Genomic DNA, 17,320 nt, shown 5'->3' on the forward strand with positions numbered 1-17,320 from the left:
AAAACAGTAAACAAAGGGGGGGGGGGGGGGGAGAACATTTTCAAGACTGTTCTGGAAGAAAAGACAGAGGCTGCATCTCTCTTTTTCTGTCAAGTCTGTGTTTTAGTTGAGGAGTCTGGTGTTCTGCCTTATTGTTTGGCCAATAACTGTAGAAAGGAACCGGAATGTTGGCCAGCTGGGCAACAGTTCTTCATTTCGGCAATCTAAAAAGAATGAGAGGGGGGAAAAATCATGTCATCCATCTCAAGTAACCCCTTCGCAGAGCTGCTAAACCAAAATGTTGGTTTAGAATCTGAATCACAGGACATACAAGTCTTGCACTAAATGCAACAATGCTGAAGCTCCAGCAAGTGGTGCTGTTTTTTTAATGGTGCAGCAAGATATAAATAATGCCAATAAGATGAATGGGAATGCTTATCGATAGCTTACTCCAGGTATCTCCACAGATATTAAAGATCCACTGATATTAAATGGGTCATGACATGAGAAATCAAATTTTCACTGATCTTTTAACATACGTGGTCTCCGTAAAATTGTTAATTTTGACAGCAAATTTTGATTTAGTTTTAGTCAATCTTTTGACTAAAATGCCATTTAGTTTGTCATATTTTAGTCATCTGAATTGTTTTTAGTTTTAGTCTAGTTTTAGTCGACTAAATCTACAGTAAATTTAGTCGGCTAAAATCTAATGGGTTTAGTTATAGTGCATTTATTAAGCATTTCCCTCAAATTCCCAAACTCATTATATAGGTTTGATATTAAGGTTTTATCATGACAGACACCGATTTAACTGCGGTGACACACAACATGCCTTTATGTTAAAATTAAATAAAACCACTTCTCATAAAGAACAAGAACATGGTCTTCCTTTTAATGAAATATTAATGGTTATATAGGCTAATTATGCATTCTTTATAGCAACTTGTTTACCATATTCTTCATTCTTTCAAGCAGACATATTTATTTCTATAAATACATTTAGATTAATCTTTCGGGCTACTAAAGTTTTTCAGGCAAGAGCAGTGCATGATTTTCTGTGTTTCTTTTGTTGCTTGATTAACATCAGTGACTCGGACAATAGCAACTAAATTAGGCTGCTATCCCTTTAAAACCGAATGCACAGCTGCAATGGATGAAATGTACTGATACACGTTCTCCCTACTGTTTACGTTCACTTAAGACGTAATCAACTGTGTTTACGTGAATACTCGTCAAAACGGACAATTCGACATCATTGTGTAATTCTCCGTTCATGCGACATGAAAGAGTACTCGCTTTCTGTGTGTGTATGCTTCAGTGTCTGCGCTTTCTGAAAACCGGACCGAATTGAGTTCTCTCTTGCGTCGTCAGAATTATCTATATGTCTGCTCTTCTCTTACTCCCACATATTGACATTTTTGAACGTTTTATGAGACGTGCAGCAAAGTGTATGTTAGCTTATGTCCCGCAGGTTCATATGTACGCATCTAACTAACCTCCAAACCACGCAGCAGATTTGTTCTGAATTAATCTCTTCCCAAATCGTCCCCCGCTAACATTTTCGTCTCGTTTTTATGCGTTGACGAAAATGTCAATAGATTTACGTCACAGTTTTTGTCATTCAAAAAGAGTTTTAGTTCGTTATAGTCTCATTGTCGGTGAAAAAAATGTTGTTGACGAAAATTATTCGTCATCGAAATTAACACTGCTCCGTAACATTAAAACATCCTGCAATATTCATAGCTTAAAACATCCTCCTAATTACGAAAAAATCTTTTAACCATTTAATCAAGCATTTATCATTCAATAACCAGTATTTTGTGCATCCCTAGTAGACATCACTGATGCAAAAAACACAGGATGAAATCTTTATCATTGATCATGGATGAAAGGAGTTCTTAATAGTGCATGTACTGATTCCTAATGAACTTCTGATTGTCTACCTGGCTCAGAGCTGCTGCAGTGATGCAGTTGTGTTACAGCAGGATGCAGTTTGACTTCTTTTTCGCTCTCTTCTTCTCCACCGGCGTCTTTCTGTTTATCTGTCTTACCAGGTCATAAAAGATCTGATATACACACACAAAAACAAAAAGGACTTTTATTAGAGGACGGTACGTATGTGACCTGGTGCATGCACATTTTTTTTTAACTGTGACTCACCTCGTTGACGTTGATCTTTGATTTGGCAGAAGATTCTAGAAAGGCACAATTACTCCACTGACGAGCAAGATTCTGACCCTGCTCCTTCCCAACCACCCTCTCATCCTCTAAATCACACTTATTTCCAACCAAGATCATTGGCACCTATAGAGCAGAGAGAGACACAAGATGAGTGTGTGTACTTGTTTGCATCTGGCTTAAATGGGAAACCACAATTAGGCCTGGGCGATAAAACAGTATTGTTATTTATCGACGGTACACCCTCTTCGATATCAATAGAAAAAAAATTTCAATATAGCGTATGATATAGGCACGTACTATGAGTGACGCAGACAGCACACAAACACGAACACATGCTGAAATGAGTGCTGTGCCTGCCTGTGATAAGGAGATTGTGAATAAAGAATGAATATTAGTCGAATTTAAAATAAACATTTGCATTTGAATGTTAGGTGTGCATCAGGGAGCGTCATCAGTGGCGCGTGAGATGTGGTGATGATGTAAGTGACGTTGTTGCATTTTAATGTTTTGTTAGTCTAGCCCACGAGACGCGCCGCTGTAGGGGACGTCCTGGGGACCTTTTTTTGTTAGCTGGGTATGCCATTCACACACAACGCATATTCAGCGCATTTTTTAGACGGACAGATATGACTGCTGCACTCGCGTCTCACAGAAGAGATGTATAGAAAGCCATGCATAGTTAAAACAGTTTAAACTTTTAGAAAACACGTCACGAATTTGTGGAGGTTTATTCCTTTTCACTGCGTCTCATATGTTTTTAAATGCAGTCTGTGTGAATGGCGCTTCGGCTCTTTGGATTAAGCAATGCATAAATACATGATGCTGTTTTGTTCATAATTGTTTACGCAATTTACGAAACTATATTTGATTTTTATGAGTTAATTTAGACGTAATGCGTAATGTATAGTTACTTCCTTGCGTTGACAATTTAAATGTGCTGCATTATTTTACTCATTGCGCCCTCCTGTGGCCTTGGGAGACAATTAGACCTATACAATAAAGACCTATTTAATCTGCATATAAAACATTAGAAATTCGATGTTTAATTTTTATTGTGTTTGTTAAAACTAAAAATATTTGTTGTCTCAATAAATTGTGTTAATTATAAATACAGTGGTTACATTTTTTTTTTTTTAATTCTATTGCTTTTTGTTTTAAAAAAGGTTATAAAAAATTTCAATAATTATCGATACCGAACGATATGAAACATAATATCGTTGATACATTTTTTTGCTATATCGCCCAGCCCTAACCACAATCACTGACAGTTTAAAGAAACATGGTTTTGATTTTAGTTTGATTGATTTTTAAAAGATCAGTGTCTTATTTAGAGGCACAAAACATGTCCCGTGCTCATGTAACGTAGATTCATATACACAGTACTGTTCAAATCATTGGGGTCAATGCAATTTAAAAAAAAAGAAATTAATGATTTTATTTAGCAAGGATGCATTAAATTGTTCAGAAGTGGCATGTTTATAATGCTACAAAAGATTTCCATTTCAAATAAAAGCTGTTCTTTGAAACTTTCTATTCAAAGGATCTTGAAACAAAACTGCAACACAATTTTCATAATAAAAATTAAGTAGCACAACTGTTTCAACACTGATATTAACAAGAAATGTTTCTTGATCACCAACATATTAGACTGATTTCTGAAGGATCACGTGATACTGAAGAGTGGAGTAATGACTGCTGAAAATTCAGCTTTGCTATCATAGGACTAAATAAAATTTTTAAATAGGCCTATATTACAATAGAAAACAGTTCTTTTAAATTGAAATAACATGTCACAATATTACTGTTTTACTGTACTTTTGCTAAAATAAATGCAGTCTTGGTGAGCGTAAGAGACTTCCTTCAAAAAAAATAAAAAATCGTACCCACCCCCAAACATTTCAACAGTAGTGTATATGCATACAGAGAACTGAAATTGCAATCCCTGATGAGCAAGAGCTGTAAATACAAAATGTGGGGGCTCTGGTAAAGTAGTGTGGTGTGCCAAAATGTGAATACAGCTTCTGCAAATTTCATGCATGTCTCAAAGCTCTTGTCTCAGTAAAATTTGTTTTGCCTTTGCTGGTTAGAACTTGCTATGGCTGACATCAGTTCATGATAATTTTTTTTTACAAAATAATAATTTATTGTTATGAACAATAATGATTTGTCACTAATAATAATACTGTTAATGAATTATTATTAAGTGACTCACATCCTCGGTGTCCTTCACTCTCAGAATCTGCTCTCGTAGGTCCTGCAGGTCATTGAAGGTGGACTGTGCTGTAATGGAGTAAACCAGAGCGAAACCCTGCCCATTCTTCATGTACAGGTCCCTCATCGCTGTGAACTGCTCCTGTAGGCAAACAATCAATAATCTATTGAGTTCACATGGAAGACTAATTAACTAATTGGCCAGATGAGTTCATGCATCATATTAAACTCACTGTGCCTGCAGTATCCAGGATCTCTAGCATACATTGCTGCCCATCAACCTCAACTTGCTAAAAAAAAAAAAACAGAGAGAGGGTGTCAGTACTGCATTAGCATATAATCCTATATGGAGTATTATTCAGCTATACCAAAATGGTTTACTTACCTTTCTATACGAGTCTTCTATTGTGGGATCATATTTTTCAACAAATATTCCCTGTACAAACTGAACTGTCTGTAAAAGACCAGAATCTCAATCATTCCAAATAAATCCTGAATAAATACAGACTAGAGAGAAAAACACTACAGATACATTCAGATACTGTATACAATGCCCATTTATAATACAGTAATGTGTAGACTTTAATAATGCTGAAGTTACCAGTGCAGACTTCCCCACGCCTCCAGAGCCCAGGACCACAAGCTTATATTCACGCATGGTGGGTCTCTCTGCTGAGGCCTGTTAGATTCAATCACAGCACATACACACACTTATCATTCATCAGTGCAAGGTTTGAAGCTCTCAACAGGCTTTTGGTTTTCTTAGGACGTGGTTAGCACACTGAAGTTTCCAAAACCATAAATGTCAACCATATTTATACCACTATTTTATAAAGATTTTCATGGCTTACTAGGTATGAAGTCATACAGCGCCCTGTTGCCTACATTATTTTAAATCTAGATTTTTTTTTAGTGTTGCTCTGAATTCACCATGAAACCAAAATTATTTTCTCTGATCACATGTGTACCAACAATTTCCAGATGGAACACATCAAGCGCCACCCTCACAATACTAAAGAAAAGACAACCACAACTTCCATTTCATGCCATGTTTAAATAGCATGCTTTAGTTATAAAGTTTGCATGGTAAAAGAACTCTTTGATAAATTGCTTATTTAAACATTTCTTTTAAAGCACTGTCATTACAGCTATGCACACTCCCAGCAAATGTTTTACAGGGCTATTTGAGATCATTCAGAGTGCACTTTAAATTCCACTGTGATCAAGGATGCAAATGCATTCAAAATGACCAAACAAAAGCTTATCTACTGCTTGCAGGAGATCCAACTGATGCTATGCTAATGCACCAGTTCATTCAGCCTGAAGCAATTAAATCTAGAAAAAGAGGCTCAATTAAAACATTCTGAACACTGAGGAAAGTTAAAGTCAGCATTAAATGAAAATTATGAAAGCATTTATCTTCTATTGTGATGCATATCAGATAAAAAACGGCTTCTTGAATGAGGAAAATATAAGGCATTAGTTGATTTTGTCCATCAGGAATTCTTTGCTACTGTAATTGCTGAGATTGCATGTGAGTGACACGTCACTGGAGGAGCGGAATGATTGTTCCATCCAGCATCAGAGAAGAAATGTTGAGTGCACAATCCATGCAATTATCATTTATGAAAAACAAATATTCCCTAAAAATCATCATGATTTCTTGGTGACTTTACTACAGTCCCATACACATCAAAACCTTCCACTAGTCAACTACCTTGTCATTCTGTCCTATGGAATTACTTTTGTGCCAATAAAAATGTATGTAACTTTTCAAGAAACTTATGAAAATATAAAGTGAAACTGAATAAAATGTCTTTGAAACTGAAAAATAAATCGCAGGCAAAATATTTGACTTCATTTTTAATACACTGCATGTTTTGCTAACACTTTTCTACTCTTTCTTTCGCTGATCTGTACTTACAAATGCGCTTCCAGAGTTTTCATTTACACTTCTGAAGTTTTAATTTACGCTCCCTGAGATTTTGTTCATCATTCTGGCAGAAATCTGGGGGGGGGGGTAAAGCAATAAATAAATAGAAAAGTTATTTTAAATTATATTAATATTTCACAATACTACTATTTTTACTGTATTTTTTACTGTAGTCTTGGTGAGCAAAAGCAACCCCAAACTGTAGTGTATTCAAAATAGTTAAGTGGACAAACAAAATATATAGGCTTGTATATTATATTTTTAACATGCAAATGATCTGCCATTTAAATTTTTTTCTTATCCACCTTTTTCTTGCTGTAAAAATGGGTGCGGCCATTTGTAAATTCTATGGGTCTAGCTTCCGGTCTCTTCCGCGTCCAGCTATTTTTAGCTGTACAAAACCGCTGCTTTTGCTGCTTGATATTGAAAATTGGTGTGTCCTACCCATGGGTGTGAAGTAACGAATTACAAATACTCACGTTACAGTAATTAAGTAGTTTTTATCAGTAATTGTACTTTTTTTGAGTAGTTTAAAAATTGTGTACTTTTACTTTTTCTTGAGTACATTTTAAGTGATGTATCGGTACTTTTATTCCGCAATTTTCCTCCGTTTGTGGTCGTTAGTCGTTACATGCTTATTTTAATTTGATTTTTATCCATCAACGTGATTGGATAGAGAGTAATAGGTCTCGTGACTTTTGTCAAATTAAATTGTGCATAGACAACTTTAACCGCCAACTGTTTATCATGGCTGCTGGAAGCGCATTATTCAAGCATCAATTCTGTTGCATCTTCCTCTAACTTAATATGTTAAGGTAAATTTCGGATTTCTGCTTACTAAATGATTTGTACAGTGTTAACTCTCGCAAGTGCCACGTTCGGTAAATTCCCACTCACTTATGAGACGCGCGATCTGCGCTGCCTCGTCTCTCTCTCGCGTGCGTTCTGCAGCAGTCACTTGGATAAGTAGTTGTTGCTTGTTGAACTTGTTGACTTTTGATGAGTTTGAGCGCATGATGCGCGCTGTGAAAAAGTGTGTTGGAAACACAAATTGAGGACCAAATCTGCACCTTATTGATGACCCGTGGCGTTAATATACCGCATCTGTGCCCAGCGCGTGATGTGATAAAACTGCAGCTCGTTAATAAACGTTTTTTTTTTAAATCAATTTTATACAATCCGCCTTCATTTAGCAAGTGCACTCGCGCATAAACAATTTTCAAGTTCAACACTTTTTGTTCCGTTCAGTTGTGGATGCTGCTGATTCACCGAGACCGCCGCGGCTCAGCAAAGAGGTATGCGTGTGTGTGTGTGTGTGTGTGTGTTTTCCTTTGAAAAAGTTTCCCCAGAAATACCTCGCTATTTAATGCATTTTTCCTTACAAATTGTATTATCAGCATAACAATTCGAGTAAATGTGTAAAAGATATGGCATGAATTTGCCATCCTTCTAGAACAATGTGCATTTATGTTAAAATTGTAACATAAATTATCAAGTTTAGTTATTTTTATTTCTTTATTGCAAAACGCTAAAACTGGCACCGTTTTGGAGAGAAATGGGCTCTCATTTTAACCCATATCATGGTGTGTGATGCTGAACTATGAGTTTCTAATGGTGTTTGTATTTGCACTGTTCTAAATATTAATATTTTATGTGCAACAACAGCATATGCTGTGTCAGTGGCCTTACACATGATTTTAAATATATTTTTTTCAAACTTTATGATTTAAATGGGGATGATTGTACTGAGAATAACTTTCATCTTTTCTTCAACTGAATACTGTTTCTGTGCTGTTTTGATGTATTTTAAAGAGTTGGCAGTCAAAATTAAAACTGCTGGATGATAGATACTCTTCATTCTTTATGACAAATAAGATAATGTGAATTACAGAATGTACAACGTTTTTAAAATGTATCAATTGCGGTGTACAGCGTTTATTATGAGGGGGTAGAATCCACAGCTCAGTACTCACTACTCAATACTCATGAGTACTTTTAAATAGGCTACTCTTTTACTCTTACTCAAGTAGTTTTTTTGGACAAGTAGTTTTACTCTACTCACACTACATTTTTTGGAAGGTAATGGTACTTTTACTTGAGTATATTTTTTCAGTACTCTTTCCACCACTGATTGTGATTAACTTATACATTTCTAGAAAATGAAAAAAAAAAAGCCCTGCGTAAATTCAAACAGGTCCAAATGAAGGTATAAATGTCAATCACTATAAGCTATTTCACCAGTTTGCCATTCTCCAGACCAGTGATATTAATCTATTAGTCTTTTTTGACTTATTCCCTGTTTACACCTTTAAATATTATCAGATTAAACCAAACATCACAAATACAGATAAAACTGCAACAGGTGTACAGATGTCCAATGTCTCCACTAGACGGTTGACGGTTAAATAACATTAAAGTGTCACCAATACTGTAATCATAACATGACACAAGACCGCATCTCCTCTACAGCTGCAGGATCCAGTCTGCCCGAAACCTTCCTCTAGTCTACACTAACAGCTGTAGTGTAATGTCATTTTGGTCACTTGTCGAGTGAGACTGTATGCCAGTGTGGACACTGAGAGTTCATATGTGCATCAAAACGCAGTTTAAATATAAACACTCAAGAGTTTAAATTATTAACCAGCACATAGTACTCCCATTCAACGCACACGTCAAATATTTCACCGTTAACATGCGGACAAATGTTTTTTTTTTTTTTTTTTTGTCTGCTCACTGCAGAGACCATGGCCTGTAAACGCACCGGCGTTTCGTGTGAACTCCAACAGGCAGTTAGCGCTGCTGAGCGGGTTAACTCTGCTCAGTCACCTGGCCTGCGCCTCATTAGCTCGCGCTAGCACGTTAGCATGTTCCTTAAGCAAGATTTTGTTGAGCGACCTTCCTCCCAAACCAGGAACTCGCTGTTTAGTACGCGAGCTGGTGAATGTAACTGTGAATGGCCGTGCCAGGTCGCGGTGGTTCGGGAATTCGTTAACAGTTCACTCACCGTGTCCCGCCGCTCCGCCGCGCGCTCAGACTCCGGTCACTCTCGCGGATGCAAACGTCACTGCAGCGCGCGGAAGGCTGTCCTGACACACTTTACAGTCACGAACGGGTTAAAGAGACATCATCAATGGAAAGTACTTTAATTTATTTATGATAAATAATTCTAAAATATGTAATCTTCTATAAATTGTTTTTGTGAGTGCAATAGATAGGCTATAAAGTCATTTAAAAAGAATCCTTGTTTATTAATTTTGAACAAGTGGAAAAGTGATATGGTTAAAATAGGGTGACCATACGTGCCATTTTCCCAGGACGCGTCCTGGCCAGGATTTGTTTTGGCTTTGTTTTCATGCTTGCTGAAGGTAATGATCGAAAAGTAGTTTGACCAATAACATGCAAGCATTGTACATAATGGACCAATCATGGCGTGTGAGAAGGTGGGATCTACGGTCAAAGCGATGCAATTACGCGTACATATTAGGTGTGTTCGACTTAAAAGCAGTGCGGCTCAGACCGATCAGTCTTTGACATCAAAGTACCTCGAGAGCGTTTCGAAAGCATAACCGTCTGTATGGTACTTTGATGTCATACACCGATCGGTCTGCACACACAAACAAAGCCAAAACCTAGATATTTTAGGAAATATAGAAATCCTGGCCAGAACGTGTCCTGGGAAAATGGCACGTATGGTCACCCTAGTTAAAAGGTTTGAGAACCCTTCAGCTATGAGATAAACTTTGACTTTGTTCTGCCAAGGAAATGAAAAGCTTTATCACCAAACTGTCAATTTAGTGCTCATAAATATTCAACATAGGCTATAATATTTGACCACAGTAAATTAGGCTATGAGCGACTACACAGATGTTTATAGGTCAACGGTAAGTGACAGTTCCTTATTTTGTTTGCTACTGACAGACACAAACATTTGCAAAATGTTCTATTCTTTGACCACATACACCACAAATGCTCTGCAACAGTCAAAATTAAATGCAGCAGAGCAACTGATCTGCCACCCAGGAAATGGTGAACTGATGTTCATTTGGTCATCAGACTGATGGATGGCTAAAGATACTCTGCAAACTATTTACTTTTTTATTGACTTATTACAGAAACTGTATTTTCCAGAATGACTTTGTTTCTGAGTCATGCGATCACAGTAATATACAGTTGAATGGATTAGAGAAAAACTGGTCTTCTTTAGGTGGATCATCCAAACTATACACTACCATTGTTTCTTCACAGAGGTAACAGCCATCTTCCACAGCCTGACAGAGAGAAAAAGAAAACGAGGAGTTCATACAGCAAAGATTCAATACTGAGTGCATTTTCAAGATATTTAACTTCACAAAACATTCAAAGCTAAAAAACTCAAATGTACATGCATGCAATGATGATCTTTTTTTCCCTTTTGATACATTTATCAGATAAATTTGTTTGGTGCAAATTTTTTCTTGCTGCCACACAGAGAGGTTTTCATACCTGGTTGAAGTCTGGTGGATCTTGAGCTATATCTTCAGTGGTGTGAGGTTTCATAGCATCAACATGTGAATAATAGAAATATGAATAATAGAAATAATGTTAGATTTCATTTATCATTAAAAGGTCAGAATGAATTATATAAAATCCTATGGAATATGAGACAGTATTAAAGAATGACGTTTGGAAGCATCATGGAAACATGTTATAAAAATGCTTTTTAAATCACTTTTTTTTTTTATTTGTTAGGTTTTAAACAAGTAGTTAATTACTATCAACTCTTTTTTGGGGGTTGTTAAACCAATACATTATGCAGTTAAAGTCTTAATTTGTGTTTGTAATCTTACATCTGGACTTTGCGTCTGATCTTCTCCTGTAAATAACCACTAAAGCCACAAGGATACAGAAAACCAGGAATGACAAAACACCTGCACAAACCACAGTGACATCAACTGGAATAAAAAGAACAAGATCATATAATTACTACAGTATTTCAGTTGCTGCAGTGTGAGTGCAGTGATAAAATAAGCGAATGTACAATAAATAAAAATAAATAAATGACTAATTACTGTTATTGTAAGAATTCAGTAACAGTAACATAAACGAACAGGTATCAAAAAAAGAAGAGTTACCAGTGCTGTTGACTGGAGGAGTGGAACCTGGCGAATGGACTGTTGATGGTATTTGCTGAATGGATGAACTTGTACCTGTAGAGGTGAGTGTTGTTGTGCATATATATGTTATATGTGTGTTTTCAGCAGTGTGTGTAGATGATGTTGTCGAGAACTGCTCATATGAATCAGATTCATCTGAAAGAGAGACTGAGAGAAAAAGAGAGAATCACATATGATTTATAAATACAAAATTTCCTAAATGTTTCCCACAAGTAGGCCTAACTAAATTGAATACATTTTCCTAAATTATAAGTATTGTTGTAAAACTGATCATTCATTTGCTGACTGGATGTACCTGTTTTTTGTGTGTTTTCAGGGGTGTGTGTAGATCTGCTCACAGCTCGCTGCTGAGAATAAAACAGAAAAAGAGGAATTTAACATTTTTGTGAAATATTTAAATGGGAAGATACATGTATATGTTATGTTATTCACAAACTGTTTGCATAAATACCCACCTGGACGGACAAACAGATGAACTTTATTCAGTGTATCACTGAACCATTTATCAATTCCACAGTAATAAACACCAGAGTCTGTGAGTCTGAGATGTTTGATGGTTACAGTAAAGAACAGTCCACTCACAATATCAATCAAAGAGTATCTTCCATTTGAGCTGACCTGATCAGACGTTGCACTTTTAATCAAAACACGATCAGATTTACAGGGATGACGGCAAAAGTACTTGGGTGTATATTTATAGTCATCTAGATATGGACATCTGATCTCCACCGTTTCACCCACTGTTCCCTCATAAACATTTCCAGACTTCATCAACACACCGGTCAAAACTAGAGAAAACACAGTCAGTTTTTCAGTTGGGTTAAACAGACACTTACAGAAAAATCATTCTTTATAGCCTACATTTTGACCCATTAAAATTTCAAAAATAGAAACAATCATCAGACAACTAAATGCAAAGAAGTTCTCAAAAAATCTTCAAACGCAGTTGCATTATGCTTATATTGATTAACGGGATGCTCATCTGTACATTTCTAAATATAACTTATAGATCATCATATTGTTATGCCAAATAAATCTAATATATTCGAAGTTTGGTATATGTCTATCAAACAGAAAATATTATGGAAATGAATGGAAAATGTAAAGAAATGTAAAAATAAAAAATGTTACCTATGAAAAGACACAGAATCTTCATAAGAGTTTTCATTCTCCCTGATATCATCTCCGTCTTAAAACATCCGTATAGGATTTATAAAGAAACATTAAAACAAACAATAAACTGTGATGCTCAGTAAAAGTTTTCTGCTTACTGTTTGTCACTCTGCAGATGGCAGATAAACTTATTTCTGAGAGAGAGAGAGAGAGAGAGAGAGAGAAAGAGAGAGACTTCTAAACCAATGACAGTTAAGCAGTTAAAGTGGTACAACCTAAAGAATTAGAACTTTAAATCTCTTTTATAAAAAGTAAACTGTATGTTAGAGGCAAGAGAGAGTGACACTAAGTAAAATATGAAAATTCTTACAGAAATTGATATTTCTGCTCACTTTTCAAGCAATAACCAGATGCAGTCAAACATAATATTGCTCAGTATACATTTTTGAAATCAACACAAACAAAGACTTAAAAGTGCAGTGTGTTCTGAGATTAATTGCAGCTTCTTCCAGAGATGCGGTTAATGAAACCCTGTGAAGAGGAACAGCCTCAGTATTGCAACACCTACGCTATTTCCGTGTGTTCAAGAAAACAACACACTAATTCAACTCAGACTAGTCCTACTAACACCCAACACTTCTTTTACTTTGTTGACATCAGCATTGTTTGGCTAAATTATTTTTTATTGACTTTGGCTTCAACTGTATACTGCATTTTCAACTTAAATCATATTATTGTGTCTTCCTAAAAACCTTCCTGTGTCAAAGCAACAAATGACATACATAGTTTTTCAGACTGGTTTTACACACAGCTTTTGGTTCGAACAGATTTTTTTTTATTGCAGACTGAGTTATTAGCATGGAGCCATTCTTTCATCTTTTTAGAATCTGTGATTGACTCTTTTCAGAAAAAAATAAGACAGAAAAAAAACAAGTTTTAATATAAGAGATGCTTGGACAAAAGGAAGTCTTATAATACACACCATATGGCTAAAATGCGAAAAAGTGATAAGAAAAAAGTGGATTTACTATGGATTTCTAAAATGTAATCCCATCTTCAACTAAGTCTGTTAAACAAATACGCAAACAATATATTTAAATATATATATATATATTTTTTTTTCACAGCCTGGCCCGTGCGTTAACAACAGGATGTTTGCAGTTTTTTTTTTTAGCATGCTGACCACATGCACCATTTCATGTCAACAGGGTTTTAAGAGTGACATTTTTGAGGAGAGAATGACACTGACAGTCATTTATCCTCAGTGGTGTGTGATAAGTGAATACAAAGTGTTCATATCATTCTGAGGTGCAGGATCACAATGCTGCACGCACAGCCTGGCCCATGCGTTAACAACAGGATGTTTGCAGTTTTTTTTTTTAGCATGCTGACCACATGCACCATTTCATGTCAACAGGGTTTTAAGAGTGACATTTTTGAGGAGAGAATGACACTGACAGTCATTTATCCTCAGTGGTGTGTGATAAGTGAATACAAAGTGTTCATATCATTCTGAGGTGCAGGATCACAATGCTGCACGGTGGAACATATTATAGAAGAATTGCCATCTCTAGCTGGGCCAGCCAGGCTGTACTCAGTCACAATTTCATCATAGAGGTGATGAACATCATCTGCATGTACAGTCTGAGAGACCTGATGAAAGAGAAAGAGACATTAGGCTTGACATACCAAAAGTAAATTCAGTGTACATCCAACATATTTGCCATAATCATATTAAACAACAAGCTTTACTACAACAAAGCAAATGTATTCATGTATATAATGTTGATCAGTTCATACAGTTTGAAATCATATATGCTGATACTTTAGGGTAAAATTATGTATAAAGTGCAGATGTTTTCATACCCAGTTGAGATCTGGTGAATCTTGAACTGGATTTTCAGGGACAGGTGGTTTCAGACCTGAAAAATGACCATAAACATGATGATACTGTAGAAACCAGTCACAGTGACTTAAACTGCAATAGTGATCTAAAGAAAATAAGACATGATCTCATGGCTAAATATCCATCAGTCACACATGTTCTCTATTTGATTTTTAAAACTGACGCAATGGGGCTTTTTTTGATCACTTATTATTATTATTTGTAATATTGGATAGTCTTTCATGAAACTATCAACTCATTATTGGGTGTGTGTGGTCTTACATCTGGACTTTAAATCTGATCTTTTCCTGCAGAGAGACGCTAACGCCACAAGAACCCCGAACACCAGCAGCACCAGAACACCTGCACAAACCACAGGTATGCTGACTGAGATAAAAAGACAAAAGAAGAATTATTAAATATTCTAATATGTATGTTATACAATGTTGCAAACAAATTATAATTGTCATCTTAAAATACATGCAAAAAAAACAAAACTTTGCTACCAGAGTTGTTATCCAGTGGTGTAGATTCCTTTGACTGGACTGTTGGTGATGTTGGCGAGAACTGCGCATATGAATCAGATTCATCTGAAAGAGAGACTGAGAGAAAAAGAGAGAATCACATATGATTTATAAATACAAAATTTCCTAAATGTTTCCCACAAGTAGGCCTAACTAAATTGAATACATTTTCCTAAATTATAAGTATTGTTGTAAAACTGATCATTAATTTGCTGACTGGATGTACCTGTAGAGGTGAGTGTTGTTGTCCATATATATGTTTTTTGTGTGTTTTCAGGGGTGTGTGTAGATCTGCTCACAGGAGCTGCTGAGAATAAAACAGAAAAAGAGGAATTTAACATTTTTGTGAAATATTTAAATGGGAAGATACATGTATATGTTATGTTATTCACAAACTGTTTGCATAAATACCCACCTGGACGGACAAACAGATGAACTTTATTCAGTGTATCACTGAACCATTTATCAATTCCACAGTAATAAACACCAGAGTCTGTGAGTCTAAGATGTTTGATGGTTACAGTAAAGAACAGTCCACTCACAATATCAATCAAAGAGTATCTTCCATTTGAGCTGACCTGATCAGACTTTGCACTTTTAATCAAAACATGATCAGATTTACAAGGATGACGGCAAAAGTACTTGGGTGTATATTTATAGTCATCTAGATATGGACATCTGATCTCCACCGGTTCACCCACTGTTCCCTCATAAACATTTCCAGACTTCATCAACACACCGGTCAAAACTAGAGAAAACACAATTAAAAATGTCATTACTTCATACAGACACAGTATACAGATGGTCGTCAGACAACTACAACTGAAACAGTTGAGATACACTCACATTTACATTGATAGCCTGTAATGAGATTAGTTTAAAACAATCTCTAATAACCAAAGAGACTGTCTTTCAATTCAATTCAATTCAGTTCAAGTTTATTTGTATAGCGCTTTTCACGATACAAATCGTTGCAAAGCAACTTTACAGCAAATTAAGTTTCTACAATATTTAGTAGAAATTAGTCTTAAATTCTTTCTGAAGTGCTCACATAATTCAGGAAAGATCATTTTATACTGAAAAAAGTGGATTTATTACAGAAGTTTGTTTGTAAAACACTTATTTAACTTAATATTTATCATTAGGATATTTCACTTGAAAGGTCACAAAGTTCATGCATTTTCTGTTTTAACATGCACACGACTGCAGTACAAGATGAATGATTATATATCAAGCAGGAAAAAAGTATTTACCTACAAAAACAGAGAGAATCTTTAGATGGACTTTCATTCTCCCTAATTTATCACATCCTCTTTAAGCAAGATATCCTCTTTATAACAAATGCAGCATAAAATCACAATGATAACACGATAAAATCTGTATACTGTCTCTCACTTGTTTGTTCCATCAGTTACTAGAAGAACAATGCTTTTGAGAGAGAGAGAAAGAGAAAGAGAGAGAGAGGGAGAGAGAGAGAGAGAGACTAACCTACAAAAGAAGGAACCAATGACCAATGAGCAATGAGCAGTGGGACTGGCATTGCTGCAAGGGCAAACACATAGTCTTCGGTTCAGGAAGGAAATGAAGTTGATCAGCAGTGGAGTTGACACTTTTTGTCACTGATGCATTTGCAAGTACATATTCGAATATGCAAGTTAGTGTTGTTAACAAAACTGTGAAAGACAAAAGAGGGAAACAGTCTTTCAGCTATTAATATAACTTCTGTTTTCTTCTTCCAATAAAAACAGGGGCTGTGAAACATCTATCTGCGCTAAAATATATTTAGTAAGTCATTTACTCTGGGTGTGTGTTCACGGTGTGTGTGTGTTCACTGCTGTGTGTGTGTGTAATTTGGATGGGTTAAATACAGAGCACTAATTCCAAGTATGGGTCACCATACTTGGCCACATGTCACGTCACTTTAAAATTTAATTGCTCTGCTGTAAATTATGCTTCTATATGTTTTTGTTTTTTTTAACACTAGCTTTCTATTTTTTTCTATTCTACTTGTTTTTCTTTGTGTGTGTGTGTTTGTGTGTGTGTGTGTGTGTGTGTGTGTGTGTGTCAAAAATGTCAACAATTCTGTGTTTTTCTGTCAATATGGGGTGCTGTGTGTACATTAATGAGGAAAAAAAATTAACTTAAATGATTTTAGCAAATGGCTGCAATATAACAAAGAGTGAAAAATGTAAGGGGGTCTGAATACTTTCCGTACCCACTGTATACACCTTGCTATGTGTACTGCGTTAGGCTAACCGAGACTTGTCATTTGCACTTATATATTGTTGCTCTTTTGTTAGTTTTGACTGCTTTTATTGTCCTCATTTGTAAGTCGCTTTGG

General features: G+C 35.8%; 2 protein-coding genes across 2 annotated transcripts; both read right to left on the minus strand.

Moving 5' to 3' along the window:
* Positions 1-6: 6 nt before the first annotated feature.
* On the minus strand, positions 7-9,382 carry LOC107711849 (ras-related protein Rap-1A). Its single transcript, XM_016516895.1, has 8 exons — positions 9,309-9,382; positions 4,973-5,050; positions 4,757-4,825; positions 4,605-4,661; positions 4,373-4,513; positions 2,140-2,283; positions 1,923-2,045; positions 7-203 (listed from the first exon to the last, which is right to left on the minus strand). Exons 2-7 carry the CDS (start codon positions 5,027-5,029, stop codon positions 1,956-1,958), a joined length of 558 nt encoding a protein of 185 aa, XP_016372381.1. The 5' UTR covers positions 5,030-5,050; positions 9,309-9,382; the 3' UTR covers positions 7-203; positions 1,923-1,955.
* Positions 9,383-13,917: 4,535 nt separating this feature from the next.
* LOC107711810 (CMRF35-like molecule 3) lies at positions 13,918-16,335 on the minus strand. Its single transcript, XM_016516858.1, has 7 exons — positions 16,233-16,335; positions 15,395-15,727; positions 15,197-15,286; positions 14,962-15,057; positions 14,738-14,842; positions 14,437-14,492; positions 13,918-14,223 (listed from the first exon to the last, which is right to left on the minus strand). Exons 1-7 carry the CDS (start codon positions 16,267-16,269, stop codon positions 14,041-14,043), a joined length of 900 nt encoding a protein of 299 aa, XP_016372344.1. The 5' UTR covers positions 16,270-16,335; the 3' UTR covers positions 13,918-14,040.
* Between the last annotated feature and the right edge of the window lie 985 nt (positions 16,336-17,320).

The sequence above is a fragment of the Sinocyclocheilus rhinocerous genome, unplaced genomic scaffold (genome assembly GCF_001515625.1).
Source record: "Sinocyclocheilus rhinocerous isolate Xijiao unplaced genomic scaffold, SAMN03320098_v1.1 scaffold988, whole genome shotgun sequence".
In the NCBI taxonomy this organism is placed as follows: Eukaryota; Metazoa; Chordata; class Actinopteri; order Cypriniformes; family Cyprinidae; genus Sinocyclocheilus; species Sinocyclocheilus rhinocerous.

Excerpts from the sequence above, each read along its gene's own strand:
- LOC107711849 (XM_016516895.1), bottom strand. The coding sequence starts at position 5,029 with ATGCGTGAATATAAGCTTGTGGTCCTGGGCTCTGGAGGCGTGGGGAAG. Across the intron at positions 4,662-4,756 it reads TAGAAGACTCGTATAGAAAG|CAAGTTGAGGTTGATGGGCA; the intron begins GTAAGTAAACCA and ends TTTTTTTTTTAG. Across the intron at positions 4,514-4,604 it reads TCCTGGATACTGCAGGCACA|GAGCAGTTCACAGCGATGAG; the intron begins GTGAGTTTAATA and ends GTTTGCCTACAG.
- LOC107711810 (XM_016516858.1), bottom strand. The coding sequence starts at position 16,269 with ATGAAAGTCCATCTAAAGATTCTCTCTGTTTTTGTAG. Across the intron at positions 15,728-16,232 it reads GATTCTCTCTGTTTTTGTAG|TTTTGACCGGTGTGTTGATG; the intron begins GTAAATACTTTT and ends TGTTTTCTCTAG. Across the intron at positions 14,843-14,961 it reads ACCACTGGATAACAACTCTG|TCAGCATACCTGTGGTTTGT; the intron begins GTAGCAAAGTTT and ends TTTTTATCTCAG.